The 21,815-nt window shown below is 38.6% G+C and overlaps 1 protein-coding gene across 1 annotated transcript in view; it reads left to right on the top strand.

The window, feature by feature from the left end:
• The window catches only part of LOC117369807 (protein sidekick-1-like), a 261,478-nt gene that overhangs the window by 71,659 nt on the left and 168,004 nt on the right, over positions 1–21,815 (top strand). The window contains exon 2 of the mRNA XM_055222923.1: positions 8,425–8,496. Within this exon, the coding sequence (XP_055078898.1) occupies positions 8,425–8,496 (72 nt within the window). The remainder of the gene's footprint in view (positions 1–8,424; positions 8,497–21,815) is intronic.

Here is a 21,815-nt window from a genome sequence, read left to right on the forward strand (position 1 = left end):
CCCCATTAGAGGAGTATTCAGCGAGAGAGATGGCCTTTGTAATGGGAGATAAGGGATTTAAACAGGTGTCCAAGCTCATTCACCGTAAAGCTGTACTGCGGAACTTATAGGATTTGGCTTGTGGTGGTCAACTATTATAAACGATGATAATGATGAGGAAAATAAGAGCGAAAAAGTGGTGTAGTTGCTTCGTCATATTACCATAAGCTAGTCAGTTCAAATTTTGCAAGAGGCTCATATGCGGTCACTCTTCACCAGGATGTTCCTGCAGTAATGTAGCTGGAATAGGAAGCGTATCCGATGTAAAAATCATTTAAGACAGTAATAAATAGGTCATTCTGTTTGCAAGGTCATGTTGCCTCAGACGTCTATTGAAATTCTGCTTCAGTTTTCCCCAGGTAGTTACGTACTAGATATAAATACAGAGGTTTCATAGGTTCCGTAAATCATCTGCAGACTCGTTTTCAACATTTCTAACATCGGTTTGCGTTGATTACAACTGCATGCTTATATTAGCATGATGTTTGTTTGTTTTCAGTGGTTCATTCCCATGGCTAGCAGTAGTTGGAGTGCTAACCCTTAAAGTTGAAAGCTTTTTTTCATTTTGGCTTGTGTTTATTGCACTGAAAAGTCTTGCATCTCCACAAACCTGACTCTTACTTGGCCTGGAGAAGAGCTTCCTCCTGCTTGTTTCCATGGAAATGTTCCTTTGGCTACAATCTTCCACAGTATGGCATAAAACATATCTGTCTCTATGGAGAATGTTCATAAGTATATTTTTTCTTTCTATTTTCATGGAATCATGAAGATGATGTGTGATCTCCAGAAAGTTGTATACTGTACCTTTAACACAGTATTTAAATAGGAACTAAACATCTAAACTCCGCCCACAACCACATTTCAAACAATGCTGCTAAACTGGCCAGTACCTAGAGTAAAGGCCTGGAGCCTAATTTTCATTCATTTTTGACCTGAATGCTGCAAATGTACATAGTTTGCACTAAAATTACAAATTATTAATTTGGATTTTGATTCTTGTATTCATTTGTCAGTTCATTTGTCTTAACAGAATCCTAATAACAATACTTGCCAGGAAAAAATTGTGATCAAATATTTTCAGGGGTAGCCAAAAGTTGTACTCAAGTAAGATAGTGTTATTGAAGTAGAAGTACAAAATAGTGGTCCAAGAAAAAAAAGCAAAACCAGTTACTAAGTAAGAGACATGGGACATAACATCGGATTTATTCCTTTTATTTATAGTAGTTACAAAACAATAAAAAAAAAATAATGCTTGCAGCTGATGCAATGCATACAGAGTATAGCAAATACAAAGTGTCCACTCTCGTCCTTCAAATGTATCATTTGAAGAAAAACAGAATAATGCACAGAATCTGGTATTTTCAAAGGACAAACACAAAAATGAGAAAAACTACATCATATCTGAAGGAGCAGTGCAAGAAACACAAACATGCAAATAATTTCATATTGTCAACATAAAGCTTTAGTCACTTGTCGAATTACTCACAGTGAGAAGAGTAACCCTAACTTTTACTCAAGTAAGAGTACTGTTAGTTCAATAAAAATATTACTCAAGTAGAGGTAAAAGTGTACTGCTAGAAAAGTACTCTGAAAAGTACAGTTTCTTTTAACAGTTGCTCAAGTAAATGTAAGTGAGTGATTTTAACTGAGTACTACCCACCTAAGGGTATTTTTCCTCAAATCGTTCAGCCCTACATAGAACAATGAAGGTTTTCCACCTCAGTCCTAATACGACACATTCATTTCACTTTATCTTTGACTAGGTATTTCTCAGCACAGACCCACTGAAGTTAGTTTATAGCTCTGGCAGCAGCAGTCAGCCATGTGTGAGCTTGGGTGATATTATGGGATTTCACAGCCCAAAAGCAGTTCAGGGGAGCACATCTAGACAGCGACCGTCCCGCGGGTGAGTGAGACCTGAACCAGGACCCATCCAGGGGTGTTTTGGGGGTCTTAAAGGGGGGAGATTTTCTCTATCTCCGACGTACAGCTTGGCACTCCAGGCAGCGCCACCAGCGATGAACCACGATGCACTAAAATGATGGTCGTCCTAGGTTTATTATAATAAATACTAGGACTACACCCTTTTGGGGAAAAAACATGTGATTACCATTAGATTTGCACTATATGTTTAAGACATATGAATTTATAAACTAATAGACCAGAAGATGTTAGCAGCAAGACAAGGTGGACAGAGTAATTTAAAGTGCATCAGAGAATAAGACAGACATTAAAATCACAATGCAAACAAATCAAAACATAAAAACCCATAACATGCCAGAGATGTACTTTGGTGCTAGGTCCAGGGAGAGACTTGTACACAAACAGAGCTGCTTTAAAGTCTATTCTCTGAGCCACAGGAAGCCCCAGGTCAGCTATGTCCATTTATACATACAGTCTATGGTAATTTGTATGAAATCAGGCCCTGAAGAGAATCGAGATGTGCAGCCCTGACACTATATTATTACTATATTGATGTATAGATCAGAAATATGACATTTGAGCAATATGGTTTTTAAAAAAAGGAGGTGGGGAGGTGTCATGTGCACGGTGATGTTCATGATGTTACTGCTTAGCCCAAAATATTCCACAGCAGAACATTTACCATCTTGTATTTAGTATTTAGTCTCTGTTCCTCCAGATTAGAGTGTTCAGAAATACTTGGCTCCGCTGCGTAATGTCACATTCAAATTGCTTTCTCTACACCGGAGTTCATTTTAGCTTCTCCCTTTGCATACGTTTAACTTAATGCGCAAATTAATAATGCATAAATTAGATACAAATTTAAAACTCACATTCGACCACCCAGCTAGCCTTAATGCTTGCCTTGCTTTTCACATTTCAGCACCATTTTGTGTCACCACTTTTTTTTATGAAGCAGATAAAATCATTTTCAAAGTCAAATGAGATTTGGGTGGACAGTGATGGATGCCCTAATAGTCTTGGCTCACATCCATCAGGGTGTCAGACGGCATAAAATACACTTCCTATGAACTCCACTCAAACGCAGTAGAGTGGAATGCGCCAAAAGTTGTAAAATGTTTAAATGATATAGAGACTTTATGAGGAAAAGTCATCTCTGATATCGTAATATGGTCGCCTTTATATATTTTTCCACATAAATCAGGGTAGAAAATGGCTGACAGCTCTTATGAAACCCATTCTTAAAGACCCTGTACTCAATTTTTTCTCCATATATTTGAGCAAAATTCAAAATGCCCCAGCACAGAGATTTTATATAAGCAAGTCAAAATATATATGCTGTGTACTGTCTGCATCAAATTATAAAGCGCTTTATCTGTGCACATTAGCATGCTAGTTGTTTTTAGTATTACCGCATTAACTCATCGCAGTGAATAAGTAGGATGTTTGGAATGGATAAGGTAAATGAGGTAAAACTTTGGACCAAAACTTAAGTGGTAACCCAGGAAGTGCCACTACAGTAGTCCCTCGTTTATCCGCAATAAGCGAAATCCGTGAAGTAGTCAGCTTTATTTTTTACAATTATTCTATATGTTTTAAGGCTGTAAAACCCCTCATCACACACTTTATACACTTTTCTCAGACAAGACATTAACATTTTCTCACATTTCTCTCTTGTTTAATTAATTAATAGTGACTCAGGCATATTTTACAGTTCCTCTGACCGCGCTTCGTCCTGGCGCCGCTCCACTGTAGTGTCAATAGAACACATTCTGTACTGTACAGGAGACACGGCACGGAGGAGACTGGTTGACAATGGTCTACAGTCCCTTAGCCAATCAGGACGCAGAACACAATGCTGTAATAAAGCATGTAAAATTGCAACAAAAAAAATCCACGAAACAGTGAGATCGCGAAAGGTGAACCGCGATATAGCGAGGGAGAACTGTACATGTGTTATTCTCTGTAAAATGAAAAAGTGAGGTGCTTATTCTGCTTTCTGATTGGATAATTGGCTACCGAAACACGCATGTACCCACAAATGACTGCATGTGAATAGTAAAGGGCACATATTATATAAAATCATTAACTTACATTAACCCTAACCCACCTATCCGCTGTCGCTACTCACATCCAGGGGTGGCACCAGACAATTTTGATTGGAGAAACTAATGGAGGTGCTAAGTTTTTGCAGTGGGGGCGCTCACTTAACATGTTCATTTGTGACCGTACCCCCTCCTCCTACCGTGTTTGCTTCCGGTTTTGAACAAGTTTCAATGTAGTTAGCCCCCTGTAGTGATTTATGAAAACTAATATGGAATTATTTTTTTAATTGTAGCCTCATTTTGAACACTGTAGTTGCCATTGGGACAGTTTTAGTCAAGATTGGGGCAAAAATCTTTGGGGGAGTGAGATGGGGCAGCATTGGCTATTCTAGGGGAGGCTAGTGCCCCCTCAAGCCCTCACCATGGCGCCGCCCCTGCCCACATCTCTCATCGGTTTTGAATATTAAAAATTAAGTTTCACAAATATTCCAATGCATGTTTCAAAAATAGATGTCAAGATCAACATTGTATTTTACATATAAACCACAAAACAAAGTAAAAATCTGGTTACATTCAAGTACCATCCAGCAGCATGTTGATGTCTCCATAAACAGTGTTTTCTGAGAGCTAGGGAAGAGTGAGTTGGGCAGGGTCATACACAGTCCAACGTATTCGGCTCCAGTCTGAAGGTTAGTATTGACATCTCTGTCCCCTGGTGCTTCTTTCCCTCTCATTATAAATATGTGCTGTTTGAACTGACAGCTCCACAATGGGCTCATTTAGACTCTGCAGAACATAAAGAACTGCACACACTCCTCTCCTTGTGCAGTACTGATGAATCCTGCCACCTATGAAAAGCCTACAGTAAATTAACTAGTGAAGGTTGTTGATTAAACATCCTATAATGCCCAAAATTGACTATTGTTAGCTTTTAGAATGTTGTTACCATATCAGAAACAGACCTGGAGTAGTGTTTATTTCATTCATGTTTGAGTAACTCTTTAATATTAGTCTCTCTACATTCCCAAAGCTCGAAATGCTCTGTTCCCCCTTGTGATGTCATCCCTATGAGGTAGTTTTTGACTTAACAGCTAGCTTTTACCTTTTGTTCTGCAGAGATTGTCAATTCCAGGCTTGAAATTATCCAAATTATTCTAGTGAAGGTGTATGGAGTTTTAAAACACAGTGGAGCAGGGTTTGGGTGTTAAATATGTGTGAATGAAACAAACACAATTCCATGTATGCTTTTGACGAGGAAACAACATTATAACATTACTGAAAATGACTTTCTATTGCCTAAATAAAGAGTGTTTTTATTATTATCATGGTATTGGAGTCATAAACTGTATAAAGAAGTGGACTAAGTGAGCGTAACTTCACCCATAGCGTTCGGCTCCAGTCAAATGAAGCTCATCGAAGCTTGCTGCTATTCGGGCGAATTTGAAGCCGAGTTGCGTATTTGGAATTCCAGCCACGAGTATCATAGCAACCAAAGAGCCAATCCGGAGCGAGGCTGTTGAAAGTAACGCCCCTTCCCGCCTGCACCGCTGGATTGGAAGTGAACAGGCACTTAGCAACGCTGTCAATCAAACCTGTTGCCAACGCTAGCGGGAGTGTCCACGGAGAAAGAAGGCACCTGATTCGTCTGTTATTAATGTTCATACCTTGATTCACGGACAAAATGGAGAAATAAAAACACCAGGATCACGTAGAGCGGGTTAATACGAACATTTTACAGAGAGATGGCTGACAATTTTTCAACGTAAAGTGAATTGGAGCCAGAGTTGATGGAGCCGGAAGTGCGCCCATGATCACTTACTATTTGGAACGCTGTGGCTAGTGCGTTAGCTATGTCTATTTATATATACAGTCTATGGTATCAAGTCTATTCTTTAGTATCGAAATCAAGTTTGAAATTTTAATACGGTGACAATTGGCTGCAGAGCGCTCCATTAAAATCACCCAAGCTGATCATTAGCGGTTGATTCAAATTTGATTACTTGCCCAGCCCTAGGTACAAAACTTAACTGCTCACTATATAGACCACCTTAGGCCACTTTAAAATGTCACTCCTCTGATTGGAACAAGCCCTCCTCTCTATCTAAAGTGTGAGAGGGAGCCACTCCAAAAGGACACTATCAGATGGCGCAGATGAATGGGGCGTATCTCCTTTACACAGCTGACACTATCACACCCACTGCGGCTCTACTCATTACATGTTTACAAGGCCCCACAATGACAGCCATTTTATCAGCGCCTTTCAAAAAAGCACCAATAGGATCTACGCGTGAGGAGTCGCGGAGAAGCAGATGGAGCAGGCAAAAGTTGTGGCAATTCACACGCACAACAGGGCCGGATTCAATCGTTTTGTTTTTTTTTCCAGGTGGTTGGATTTGTAAATATAAGGTTTGCTCAAATTATGAAGTCGATAAAAATAAACCCTCAGCCTTTTCAGCAGGTCTCAAACAGTAATGAAATGTACTTTTACTTTTCAGTCCTGTTCAAAAATGCAGTAGAGAAGAAAGTACAGATACATCTCAAATGTAGTGAAGTAAAAGTAAAATGTATTCACTTTAAAATATGTCAAGCTTTTACCTAAGCACAGTACTTTAATACTTTTACTTTGTTACCTTCTATCACTGCATATGGATCAGTTCTGTCTTATTTTATTAATGCTGTTTTCTGTCTCAGTCCCTAACTGACAATTCCTGCCTGTTCATAGTGGGATTTCACCGTTGCAAGCAGTGTTTTTTTCATTTATGTGTTTTTATTGTTGAAAAATGGCTAGAAGACATTTTGAAAACCTACGTGACCTAGAGTACAGGCAGGGAAAACACTCATAAAAGTCAATTTTGCATAATATTTCCCCTGTAATAATCGTGTAGCCTGTAGAATCGAAACTAAAACTGGTATCAAAACTAGATACTCATATGTACAAATATCATTACTGAAAAATAGAAACAGAAAGAACAGCGTTTTTTTTTTTTCTGGATTACAGTTTTAGATTGGTTTGGATCTGCAGAATTTGTATTATCATTATTATTTTGTGTTGAAAATGTCATTTTTTTAATATCACTATGGTATCAAAATCAGTATCAAGCCTTTTCTTATTATTAAAATTGAGTTTGAATCTGAATAAATGTTTAAATGTGAACTTCCCCCTGCATTTTGGATGGAAGTTTATGTTCTAGATTGTACGGAGCCATGTTTTATGTAATGCCCATAGACTGTATATATAAATGGACATAGCTAACGTGCTAGCTGCTGCGTTCCAAATAAAAAGTGATCATGGGCACGCTCCTGGCTCGTTCGACTTTGGCTCCAATTCACTTTACATTGAAATATTGTCACTTAACTGCTGCATTGAGCGTCATCATTTTGGTCTTAAAATGTTCGTATTAACACACTCTACACGATCCTGGTGTTTTGGTTTTTTTTTTAATTTCGCTATTGTTTCAAAATATGAACATTAATAACACGCAAATCAGACACCTTCTTTCCCCGAGGTTGCTCCCGCCAGCGTTGGCAGCAAGTTTGATTGACAGCGTTACTAAGCACTCACTCCTTGCTAAACCAGCGGTGCGGGCGGGAAGGGGTGTTACCTTCAACAACCTCGCTCTGGATTGGCTCTTTGGTTGCTATGATACTTGCGGTCGGAATTCCAAATGTAGAACTCAGCCTCTATGACTGCTCTAGCCTCGATGAGCTTCATTTGACTGGAGGCAAACGCTATGGCCGACGTTACGCTCACTTAGTCCTCTTCTTTATACAGACTATGGCCATTTCCAGCGTTTTTTTTTTTTTTTTTTAAGTATGGTAAACATGTACGCTACCAAATGAACTAATAATCTGAAAAACATGAAAACTGGTCCGATGCACTTTAATCATGGTATAATTTCTATATCAATTTATCGTTCAATATATGGAAAGCTGGAGCAATATCTTTTTGAGGCCAGTATTTACTGTGTGTATATTTTCTTTGCACGACTAGGAAAGTTTTGGGATTTTTTTGGCAATATGACAAGATTTCAGCTATAAAAGTTTGAATAAATCACTTCTATGACTCATTACAGATGCAAACGAAGTACTAAAGGGATTCATTCTCCTAGTTATTAAAGTTATTGTACATTCAGAATAGTTTTTTGGGGATAATTCTATTTTAGGGTTATTGTGTCAGTGACATAAATTAGTTTCAAAATTTGTTATCGTGACAGGCCTAGTGATAAGTAAGCACCAAACTTTCCTAAGCCACGGGCCCTGTGTTGGTTGTTTTGATGGAATTGGCTAATTAGCGTCGGCCTTTTACTCCGCGAGCTTGAGTTTGGTGTTTGATGATTTTTACACTCACGATCTCTATTTATCATGTGGTTTTTAAGCATGGATAGTAAAATATGTTTACTTCTTTATCTGTTTGTAGTTGTATCGGGAGTGCGGCGACCCAGACAAGACGGTGAGAGCAGCCAACGGACGATGTCAGGAGTAGAGACAGGTATGTTTAAAGTGTGTCCATGGAAGAGGATGTAACAGTGAAAGGGCCTGTGTTGCACTATTTTGAATCTATGTTATAATGTTGTATCCTCATCACAAACATACGCGGAGTTGTGTTTTGTTTCATTCACAAAAGTTTAGGCCAATAATCCAGTGTGTGAATGAAACAAAACACAACTCCAGGTATGTTTCTTACGAGGTAACAGCATTATAACATGACCAAAAGCTTAAATGTGTCAGTTTTACATAATCTAGGACTCTCAATGTGCTGATGGATTAGACAACTCCTCATATAATAATCATGTATTAATAATCTGAGTATATCAATGCAGTCTATCAGAAGTGTGCTAAAAATGCACCTGTACATTTCTCAGTTGAGTTTCAATATAATTTTACGATATTTTTAAGCCTTACACTGAAATTTAGCTTCATTTCCAGCCATTCTTTTAATCCTGTCCTTTTGAATAGTTTTCGTTTCATAGATGCCATTCAATCTGCTGTGGGTTGACAGGTCATTTATGAGAACAGGAGAAGGCTACACACGCGTTTTGTACTGTAACCCACGCACACACCGATCTATCATCAGCTCAATGTAATGGACGGCTGGGGTCAGAGGGATCGCAGACCCGTGGCTGACCCCTCCTGACACCAATAAGAGACGTGGCCTGTCAATTGGTTTGTGTGGATAGACACACAGAAAAGAGATATATAACACAAGAGCGAGCAGAGCAACAGCTGCGGCGGTAAGGGTGTCGGCCAGTCGTTATTGAAAAAAATAAAATAAGAGCAGCTTGAAAATTGAAATACACGAAGTTTGTAGTGTATGTAATAGATATTTATATTCTACTGATTAGGACTTGGTAATGGATGATACTTCTGGTAAATATTTGTTAGTTTTACAGCAGTCAAGTGGCAGTAGCAGGAAAAAAACGTCAAAAAGAAAAGTACTACCAGGCAACTGGCAACTGCGACACATTTCCCACCTCCAACTTGAAAAAATGCCCTGGAACGCCGCTGGTAATTACCACCGCAAACTGGGAGAGGATGAGACTCCCACTTCAGATACTGCTTCAACTGTGGCGTATTACAACAACATAATCACAAATTAAAAACTGTATTTGAGGGAATAACCAGCACATAAACGACGCCAACACTTGACTTGACTTCAACTGGAACATTCTCAGGTCGAAACTCGCCGCATTCAACTGGGAAATAAAAAAATAAAAATAAAAGGGCTGATATGGATTTTTTGAGTCGATACCGATACCTGATATATGGCTTGATGCTGTGGCTGATACCGATATTTGCCGATACTGGTATTTAGCTTTCAAAATCCATAGCAAGACCCACATGTGTGTCTGAAGTTGAAGTAACAATCACAAATTAACCCTTTAAGGACTGAGCACATTATAGACCAGCATAGCTCGCCTGGACGTTTTTTTCTTTTTTAGCCATAAAAATCATGTTAAAGGAAATATAAGCATGTACTTTTGCCTTTTTATCACACAACTACCTCTATTTTACATATCCATTCATATTTTTCCTTTTATGCAGGAAACTTAGATCAGAAAACAGCGTAATATGGGCCTTTTAGCTTGAGTTATGTTGCACATGTACACTTCCATCCATCTTCACACTTATCCGTGATCAGGTGGTGAGGAAGATGAGGAAGAGAAGGAGGAGGAGATGGAACCAACAGGTCAAATGATTTGTGCCTGACCACCATAGCTCAGTGTCAGGCCGAGCAGACGCGGTCTCATCAAAGGGGATTGACAGAGGGGGCGGTCACAGGGCGGAGGGGGCGTGACCTCACTTACAGGAGGGCAATGGGGCTGTCACCTCACATCACAGAGGGGAGAGTGGACGGATTGTCTAACAGGTAATGAGTTGAAACTAACATAGTATGGTTACTGGCCTTTAAACATGCTCTTGAGTGGCTTTGCTTTGGCTTTTCATGTTGTAGAACTTAAAATAATGGCTATGAATAAAAAACACAAATCATTTCGTACTCCACATATTTGAATTTTGGTGTGACAAAAACTAGCTGATTAAAGATGTGGTATTACAGTGGTCCCTCGTTTATCACATTCTAAAAATAACCCTCAATAGGCGAAATATAAGTAGTTAACTTTATTTTTTACAATTATTATATATGTTTTGCAGCTGTAAAACCCCTCACCACACACTTTATACACTTTCCTCACACAGACATTAACATTTTCTCACATTTCTCTCTTGTTTAAACTCTCTCAAAGTTGAAACCTTCATTTCATCGACATTGCTAGTTTTCTCCCCGACAAAACCCACAAACATACAGCACTTCAGAGTCACACTGCGATCCAACATTTATGTAAATTTGTCTGAACACATTCTGTACTGCACAGGAGAAACGGCACGGAGGAAACTGTGGACAATGGTCTACAGTCCCTCAGCCAATCAGGACGCAGAACACAATGCATGTTCATATGCTGTAAAAAAACCATGAAAAATTGCACCAAAAAAATCTGTGAAACAGTGAAACCGTACAAGGTAAACCGCAATATAGTGAGGGACAAAAGTATACATAATCACAGAGAAAGAAAAAAAAATCCAGATCCACTGACCCACAGGTTGGCAGTGCGATTGTAACTCCCACAGATGAATGCTGTTGTTGTGTCCTTGGGCAAGACACTTAACCCACCTCGCCCCCAGTGTCTGCGTATACTAGTGTGTGAATGGGTGAGTGGTTCCTTGATGTAAAGTGCTTTGAGTGCCTTGAAGGTAGAAACACCCTGTATAAAAAGTGACCACTGACCATAAGGGACAACGAGAAGTGGATGACTGAATTAGATGAAGATTTGGTGTTTTTTTGGTAGAAACTTTACATTGGTTCTTAGTACTTTTTGCATGCAATAGTTGTTTTTGCATGAACTCCCCGTGCTGGTTTAGTCTTGTGAGTGAAGTTTGGATCAGACACATAGAGATTTTTTGCCATGCCCCCTTTTTAGTCCACAAATCAATCGGCAGGACATGTCTTTAATCAACCGAGAGTTTCTTTAGTTGACTACAGCCCTAGATTCAACACATTTATACATCCTCAAAGCCCAAAACCAAGTGTTTTTAATGCTTCATTTTTGCTGTCCCCTCATTGCAGACTTGGCTTGTATAAAATAAACAGGAGAGAAAAACATATTGACATTCTGAGCAGTAAAAGGAGTTATATCTGATGTTTACATGTGGTGTGATTCATGCTGCTATTCTGGTTGTTCCTCATTAAAACTGGCCTCTTTTGGGTCCACTGCTAGGGGCGCTATGCTATGTTAGTTTATGTTTACATGTTTCACAGTGTTTGCTACTTTACTGCAGCAGTCTTACACATATGTTAGTATTGTGTAGGCTCTCTCTTTCACTGACACATATGCAACGTGCGCGCCTAAAGCAGGTATATTGTTTATTGTATTGTATTGTATTGTGACTATATATCAGAAGGAGGATGTGACAACAGGGCTTCAAGTGCTGATTCTTTTTGTCAAATTAGTGTTGCCATGATACTAACATTTCAGACTCAATTTCGATAAGGAATAGGACACTTAATGTAATCCTCAGTCGTCCAGGTAGGTTTCATAGTGGTCCATGGGTGTATACTAGTCTATGTGGTGGAAGAATAGATAGATCATTTACAAACAAAGTGTATTATAATCAGTTTGTGAAGTTGTAGTGTATTGTTTTGTAACGTGCTTTTGTGTATTTATGAAAAATCAGCGTGTAGGGGCATGGATGATGTAGGCTTATGGGCTACGTCATCTTCAAGCATGTTTTTGATGAAGGAACAATGTTATAACCTGGTAGAAATCTCCAAAAAATCAGTTTTGCTTAATACTCCCTCTTCAAGGCTCTTACTTCCGGGTTTGCGATTAATAAAATACTTGATTATCAGAAACATACAATACATAGCGGCCTGGTTTAGTCTCAAAGAGGTGTTCTTACATGACACGCCATGGAAGAAACAGAAAAGAAAAAAAAAAAGAACACAATAAAAAAAAATAAGATGAGTATTGTTTGAGTAGTTCCAGGATTGCCCTGCATTTGACGCTTTGAAGAGGTAATGAAATATATCGCTTTTTTCACTTTGAGGCTTTTAAATTAGCTTTACTCTATAGTCTTTACTCTATTATCATGTTGACGAGAGCCACGTTTTAAGTTAACCATTTCAAAGTGTCACTCAACTTATTTTATTTATTTTTATTTTATTTTATTTATTGTATTAATTTGATTTAGAGGGACATTTATTTTATTGTATTAATTTTCTTTCATTATTTATTTTTTCTTTATTTCCTTTATTTTTATCTTAATATTGTATTTTATTTATTTTATACATTTTATTTATAGTGACATTTATTGTATTGTATTAATTTTCTTTCATTATTTATTTTTTCTTTATTTCTTTTATTTTATTTATTTATAGGGACATTTATTTTATTTCATTTTTTATGTATTTATTTTATTTTTTTATTATTTTATTTTATAAGTACATTGCAGAATAAATGTACTGCACAGACCAGATTTAGCTTCCATCTGTAGTCCCTGGGCGGTCCCCATTTCAATCCAGTCCAATCCCCTCATTCACCCCTATTTTATTCTATTATTTTTATTTTATATTAACTATTTTATATTTATATTAACTATTTCATTTAGATTTCTTTTATTGTATTTATTTCTTGACAAATTCATCGTCTTTCTCACATCACGCCTTCATCTGATTGTGCCTTTGTTATGGAGCAGATCTTTAAAGTCCATCTCTGCCCGTCAGTCCTGGCACAGACGCATCAGCCGCCTCGTGCCATGCGCTCGGTAGATTAGGTACTTTTTACTTCCAGAGTTTAAGATCACATTGCCTTATCGTTGACAACAGAACCTCTACTCCAGCCAAAGATATATGTTCCAGCTCTGCGCTAACCCTTTTATTTATCTGTTTAAAAGCTCATAAATCATCGGCTTTTTCATATGGCTGAGCATTCTGTTTTCAAACGGCCTCTTGTTAATAGACCGCATAGTGTAAAAAAAAAAAAAAGATAGCCTATTTCAAATGTTGGCCTGATCTGACCGCACGGTTGCCATGGGTTTTAACAATATTAGTGAGATAATGAACAAAGTCTTTATGGAGCTCAACAGTGACACCGCCCACCCTCCGGTTCTGAAAGTATATTTCCATTAATTTTTCTCACAGACTTTATGAAAAAAAAAAAAAAAAATCGATTAAAAGTTTGAAAGCTTGCTCAGGGTTAATCAGCTCTGTGGTAACTAGTGACCACAAGATATATCATTTTATTTAAAATCTCTTTCTCAAACTTTATAAACCATTAAGTTATAAAAGCATTTCACCGAATCTTGCGTTTTAAATGTGCTTTTTGGCTTTAAATCAACCGTGTTATGAATATTAATTACCGTGTAGCTGGTTCTCTTCCTCTGTGATGCCTTTGAACTCTTAATATTAAAAGTGTTTATTGGAAAAAAATATTGAAAAATGTACTGTTGAGCTCCATGATTCAATGTTGTTGGACAATAGTCTTGCCACGATACAAACATTTCAATTCTGATACCATGTTGATAATAAAAACACTTTATTTAGACACTAGAATGTCATTTTCAATATTAATTCATAGTACTTCCTTTTATGTAATCATGTGGTCTTATATCGGTGTCTTTTATCAGTCGTCCAAGTTGGGTCCATCGTGGTCCATGGGCGTGTACTAGTCCAGGGGTGTCCAAACTTTTCTCATTAAGGGCCAAATATAACAACACAGACAAAACTGAGAGCCGATTGAGGGCCATAGACTGCTCGCCATAACAGTCAATACTTCAAATCTGTGTGTTTATTACAAGTTAGATTGAACCACTAGACCTTTATTTATGCATCCTCAGTGGGACACATTAAATATTTCAGATGGGCAGTGAGTAGATTTTCAAAAATGTACATTAAAAAGTACTGTACAATTCACCTGGAAGCTTGAGGGCCAAGAAAAATTGCTCTGAGGGCCGCATTTGGCCCCCGGGCCACAGTTTAGGCATGCCTGTAGTAGTCTATGTGTCTTGTACTTGTTCTGATGCAGCTCAAGATCATTCTAAAGCTGTTCAGAAGGTTAATTTCTGTCCTGTTGATGTGTGATTTTGTTAGTATTGATACCGCAAGTGACTCATTTTGATACTAGTTTTAATATAGATTAGTATCTGATTTTCGATACTTTTGACAGTCCTATTGATCAAAACGTTAAGAATGTGAAATATGACCAGATGCTGCCAGACAACGAGCTGTAGTCGAGTTGGATCTTAAGAAAATGACTCATAATCATTGTGCAGTAGCAGATGTGTATGAAGTATGGGTGCTGAGGAGGGACACGCTGCTCCAGGGGACATGAGGACACAGGGACACTCAGGGAGACATGTGTCCTGTGGGGTATTCAGACTCTGTCAGGGACCATCACAGCTCCTGTCAGCAAACACACTGTGACAGACAAAGTAGGAGACGTATTTCCTCTCTTCTTCAGTCTACTCCTGTCTGTTCCGCTCTTCTCCTGTTGGCTCCTCTCTGCTCCTCTCTACTCCTGTTGGCTCCTCTCTGCTCCTCTCTACTCCTCTCTTCTCCTGTTGGCTCCTCTCTGCTCCTCTCTACTCCTCTCTTCTCCTGTTGGCTCCTCTCTGCTCCTGTTGGCTCCTCTCTTCTCCTGTTGGCTCCTCTCTGCTCCTGTTGGCTCCTCTCTGCCCCTTTTTGCTCTTTTCTGCTCCTGTCTCCTCCTTTTGCATCCTATCTACTGCTGTTGGCTCCATTCTACTCCTGTCTGCTCCTTTTGGCTCCTATCTACTCCTGTCTGCTCCTCTCTGCTCCTGCCTGCTCTTCTCTTCTCCTGTCAGCTCCTGTCTGCTCTTATCTGCTCCTATCTGCTCCTTTTTGCTCCTCTCTGCTCATTTCTCCTCCTGTCTGTTCCTCTCTACTCCTCTCTACTCCTCTCTACTCCTCTCTGCTCCTGTCTGCTCCTCTCTACTCCTCTCTGCTCCTCTCTGCTCCTCTCAGCTCCTCTTTCCTCCTGTCTGCTCCTGTCAGACTGATTGTTCTTTTATGTGATGGACCTATTATGTAAATCGACTTCTTTGTGCTTTGAACCATGTTATAATGATGCTCCCTCATCATGCATATTTGAGTAATCCTATTGTCTCGCATTTGAGGCATGAATGCTCCGAAAATTTCAGTCTTCACCTACCCCCTGTCTCCCCCCACTGTTCTGCAATAAAAACACAGACTCACCATCAAATATTTAGGTTTCATATGCAACTTGCTACAATGTGATTCATCTATCAAGAGGGGGGGGACCAACAGCAGGGAATCAGGTCAATGGCTCTTTATCTAGCGTCGCGTCTCATGTTGATTTCTCATGATTTTATTTTTATTTTTTTCATTGTTCATTCCCACAACAATGCGTAATATGTCTCATTTAACTTTGGCAGCGCAGTGGCTGAGTGGCTGGGACTCTCGACTCCCAGCCAGAAGATTTCAGGTTCAATTCTCAGGGTTTTACATGCACCATAGGTAAAATCCTCCAGCTAATAGTCCTGACGAGACTAGCTCAAGATCTCGAGATGGATCCTACTTCTGACAGGTTGCCCAGCAGCATTGAAGGACGGGTCAAATGCAGAGGTCATATTTTCCCTACACAATAAAATATAACTCAACCATAACCCTAAATGAACTTAATAATGAACTTAAATAATCTTAGAATCAAAATATGTATGATAATAAAACTGCAAAATCAGCACTTTTTGGAGCTGAAAAACTTTAATTTCTCTTCATTTTTCTTAACATTTCTTCCCCTCCCTCCCTTTCCCTACCCTCCTCTACCCTCCTCCCCCACATAATATATAAAACACACTTGCTCTAGGTACAGCAGAGGCAGAAATAGCGTGATAGATGGTGTGTTGGCGCGGTAATAGCTCCCCGCTGCTTTGGATGTATTTAAGTTGTTAATAGCCGGCGTCAGCGGAAATGCCCCCACGAGACCGCACGGTACAAACCTGCGGAGAGGCTGTCGCGCAGAGAAGAGTTTGTACTGCGTTTGGACAATATTATGATTAGTGTCACCGGCTGTGAACAAAACTCCCAGTCAGCCATTTTGTATCATATAGTGTCGTATTCCACCCACTTGTGTATAACCTGATGAAAGAAGCTTGAGGCTCGGTTTTGCATCGCATTTGTGCCATACTGACAGAGCTGACACTTTGCATATTTCATAAAAGGTATTTAAATAAAAAAACAAGAGCAAAAAAACAAAAACCTTTTACCATGTTATAGCATTCCCTCGTCAAAAACAGATGTCATCCATGCATGTTTCAGTAATCTAGAGATCTAAATAGGTTATCTGTTGGCAGTTAATAGCCCATATAAATAAAAAAAACCCTCTTTAATGTATTTCTGTTGTAGTTAGTTCCCATATTTTTGAGGATAAAGGCAAACCAAAACCAAATAAAAGAAATTGGACTAACTGTAGTTTAAGCAGATTAAAGGTGCAAACAAACAAGACTTGGCCTGGTGGTGTCACTTGTGCAAGTGTAGACCCCCCAACCAGAAAAGTTACATACTGCACCTTTACATATACTTTAAAACACGTGAAAATAACGGACTAAAATTAGACAAAATTAGACGACATGACTAATATGTTCACAAAATACTATTTATTCAGGGTGTATTTCAAGCTGTTGTGCAAATGAATATAGACGTGTAGGAAAAATATAATGAGTTTTTTGCCAAATTACTTATCTATCTACTTATTATTATTATTATCATTATTATTATTATGTGTAAATAAATAAAGAAACAGGGTAGAAAAAGAAGAGCATTTTCCTGTTGTTTCATCATGGCCTGATAAACAGCCTCACACTGACGCATGTCTGAGGAAGACACTGACACTTTGAGAACATTTTGTTACTAATTAAAATTCACAAAAAAGATAGTTCATTTTCTCTACCTGAAAAATAACTGTAGGCTGGAAACCACAGGTGATTCAAATGTTTAAAGGTACACTCCAAAATCTTTCTGGTATCTTTCATATTCCACAGTATGGCTTTAAACTCTTCTTCTTCCTAGAGACAGGCTGGTAGTGCCCCCAGGCGCAAATTACAGGTCAGATCTGTGGAGAAATGCCTTTTTCAAGGCACTGCTGTATCATTAAATACTACTGCAAATGAATAAATGCAAAATAGATGAAATAGTCAAACTGTGGAACGTTCCAGGGTTCCATTGGTCTAATGAAGGGCTGAATGTACAACAGACATGTTTCACACTGCACTCTACTCCACTTTATTATTATTATTATTTGGGTTGTGATCTATAATTTCTGCCAAATGCAGTTATTTGTTTAGAGCGGACCTTTTCTGCAAAATAAATTTTTGGAGTTTTTTAACCATGTTATAGTTGTTTCCTCTTCTCATTTCCCCTCTCAAAGTTGTATTTAGAGTGATTCATGCATGTTTGAATAAACTTTATTCTCCTGTATTCAAGACGTCATTGCTCCAATCAACCCCCATTCTCACCACCACCAGTGCACACCCACAATTTACACATTTAAAATATCTGAAATGACGTCTTAAAAGAAACAAGTCTGCTAACTTCCCCGTTAGAAAACTGTGGCGCCCAATGGGAGCTAACACCGCCCTAAACCTTATCCCTACAAAAAAAACCTCTTATGGATAGTCCCACTAGCAAGTCTGGGATTTATTTATTTATTTATTTTTCATTTGTACCAAAATGACTACACGATCATTAATAAAGTAATAAACAAAGTACCGAGCAGTGGGGGTATGCTGGTGACGGTGAAAACTGGGAAAATAAGCAATTAAAGATTGCTCAAACATGCACAAATCACTTGAAAAACGACTTCAAGAGGGGAAATGAGAAGAAGAAACAACTGCAACATGGTTAAAACATCTGAAAATTCCATTTTGCATAAAACCAGAGGGGGCAGGGACTTAGCCCTAAGCTCTGGAACGCTCTTGTATTTTTTTTTCTTTTAATTTTAATTAGATTATATAAATTTTATAGTTTTAACTCTTTTTTTTAGCTTTATGTACTTTAATGCTTTATATATGCTTTATTGATTTATTTTATTGTTTTTTTGTTTGTTTGTTTTTTTGGAGGAGAAGCATAACATAGTCTCAAGTCACGGGGCTCAAGTCCGAGTCACTGACCTTTGAGTCCAAGTCGAACCCCAAGTCTTAGTCCATTTTATCAAGTCAAATTTCAAGTCCTCAAAATAGTGACTCAAGTCTGGCTCGAGTCAAAGTTACAATTTGCAAGTCCCCACCTCTGGGATATTTTGTGTCATTATAAAATGCTTGTACCTGGTGTTCTTGCCTCTTTGTATGTTTCATCTGTTGTGTGTAACAGTGATTCATAACAGCCTCAAACAGCAAGAGCAGTTACTTAACTTACCAGACCAAACTTACCTTTAGAAAAAAAGTTATCATAGGAATATAATCTGGCCTAGGGACGTTGCAATTGCCCTAGACCATAATATACCCGAGTATAATAGAGCATAGGCCTCTTTCACTTGGGTATATTCCACACAGGGGGTATATTGCACCTTAGGAGAAAAAGCTAAATCAGAGACTCCCAGAAATAACTTTGTCTGGCCGACCTTTTTTCTTTTTTTATTGCTGTCATATTTTGTGTGTGCATGCTGTTGTAGGTCTCTCTCAAAACTCTACAAAAAACTCTCAAAAAAGAATACCAGGGATACTTTTGGATCATCTGTAAACATTGGCAGGTGGATGTATTTTCACGTAAAATAGAAATAGGAGTTGTGTGCACCGTGGATCTATTAAAACGACTGGATATTGGTATCTTAGATGTGTCTTGAGTTGGATTAGTGGCCACTCATTGGTACTGCAGTGAAAAATCCCTCCCCAAATGCCAAGAAACCATTTTTTCCATAGATCGCAATGTAATCAGGAAAAAAACAGGAAAACCGGACACCTGGCCTAGTCTAATTTAAACCGTTTCTTGTAAATGCATATAAACTCAGGAATTATGATCAGAGTGTAGTGAATCTCAAAGATCCCAATAACATATCTGGAGAAGTCTGTACATACTCGGATGCCCGGTGCATGTAACTGTGCACTCATTTTATATAAGCAGCAAAAAAACTGCTACAAACAATGTTTGATTATTTTATAAAAGTTTTGTTCATTGTTTTGTTAAAGTGAAAGTGAAAACTACCTGAGCATCAGTGTAGAAAGTGCTGCAGAGCAGTAATGTGAGTAAAGCAGTTACCCACATGTCTGAAGATAAAGCATTGAATCACACTGTCAAAAGTGTGGTCTGGGACAAAAGTTTGATTTAGATTAGTTTAGCATCAGAATACTTAATATTCTGAATACTTAACACTAACTTTAGTGTTAAGCATCTCAAAATCTCACTTGGTTTTACATTAGGCTAACTAGAAATGATATGATCCAGATGGTTACAGGCCACGCCTGTGTAATGTGAACAGAATAATATGTGTGACTTGTGTGTTTATTCTTCAACAGCAAATAATAATAATAATGAAGTTGGTATAAGCAGCATACATAAACTACCCTCAAACTCCACAGGTGCACAGTCCTATTAGGGATAGTACCAGTACTATGTGATGTACTGTGTGATGTACTGTGTGACGTACTATGTGATGTACTGTGTGATGTACTATGTGATGTACTGTGTGACACACTATGTGATGTACTGTGTGACGTACTATGTGATGTACTATGTGATGTACTATGTGATGTACTATGCGATGTACTGTGTGACGTACTATGCGATCGCTGGGATTTGATCTCAGGTCATCTGCTTGCAAAGCAGCCATGCTCATGCTTATTTAAAGTCAAAATAAATAATTTATTTAACTGTTACAAACCTAAAATGACTGAGTGCAAAGAAAGAGTGCATAAAATAAAAACATTTTAGCAAATTCAAAATAGTTTACTGATATATTGTTATGACATCAACATTATGTTAATGATGATGTCAGTTATTCATTCAAAATGTGTCTATTTGATTTGACCAACAGTCTGTTTAATTCAATTCAGTTTATTTTTTATAAAGCTTAAAGTCAATAACAGACAAGTAAATTAACCAATAGGAAACAAGCAAATGGATAACTCTCCCAGAACATCCCCTGTCCTTAGACCCTCCTTCTCAGCAAGGAAAAACTCAAAAAATCCATTGGGCAAAAGAGAAACCTCGAGGAGAACCACAGTGAAGGAGAGATCCACTCCCATGGACAGACAGGCTGCAGACGTGTCCAGGACTAATGCGCATCCATTTGCAGATAAAGTTCTAATCTGTAGAATCAGAGCCTGCTCAAGACTAAAGAAAAGAGGAAGGCTTATCCAGGGTAGAGTAGGGCTCATCCAGCCAGGTGAAGGAAGGGATGATCTGGGCCCAGAGAACAGGATCAGGGCATCTGGGGTCCAGTCATCAACAGGTGGTCAGCGGCCAGGCATCAGAAACATTTGCACATCCCAGAGGGGAGTGGGACAAAGGACAACTTGTAAATAGCAATGGACAGATAGATGAACTGCATAGTGAATATTGTTGACAGAGAAAGTAGGAAGAAACAGAAACAATAAAATTTAGACTCAGGATTATTGTGGCCAAAATAACCGCGATTAACGATATTATCACGAAAATTATTAACCTGTTAACATTCCAACAGCCCAGGCCTACAAGTTTACAGCAATGTACATATACTTCTGCTTCACTCACACAAACAATCTACATATCAAATGAAAGCTACGGCGCTCGTACAAAAAAGTAAAAAATGTGGATTTGGACTTCACTTACCATTGAGCGCTCTGGTTCTGTCAAACATCAACATATTCCCACAAAGTTGGTCTCATTCGTTCCGTAAAGGTCCAGAGAATATAATCCAGTGAAGAAATTATGTCCACAAAATAAGATCCTCCATGTCAAATCTGCTGCAGGAAAGTACTCCAAATATGAAATCTGCTCCATCACTTCTTTGTATTTCTTTGGTCAATTTCAGGCATAATAAACTGACAGCGCCAACTTTCTTCCTCAGTGCTAAACACACATGTTAGCTTCTGATTGACACCAATGTTGGCCAATAAGGTGGGGGTTGTGGGTTACTGAGGCCGCAGACAGCGAATCAGTGCTACATATGACTGAAAGATTACGCCCCACTCTCCCCCTTGTAGAATCAAGCAGTTACATTACACACATTTAGTGACATTTGCCCCTTACAGCCAATGACCAGCAGAACACGACGATGTATGGCATGCCACGCTTTTCCGTAA

Source organism: Periophthalmus magnuspinnatus, chromosome 1 (assembly GCF_009829125.3).
Source record: "Periophthalmus magnuspinnatus isolate fPerMag1 chromosome 1, fPerMag1.2.pri, whole genome shotgun sequence".
NCBI lineage: Eukaryota > Metazoa > Chordata > Actinopteri > Gobiiformes > Gobiidae > Periophthalmus > Periophthalmus magnuspinnatus.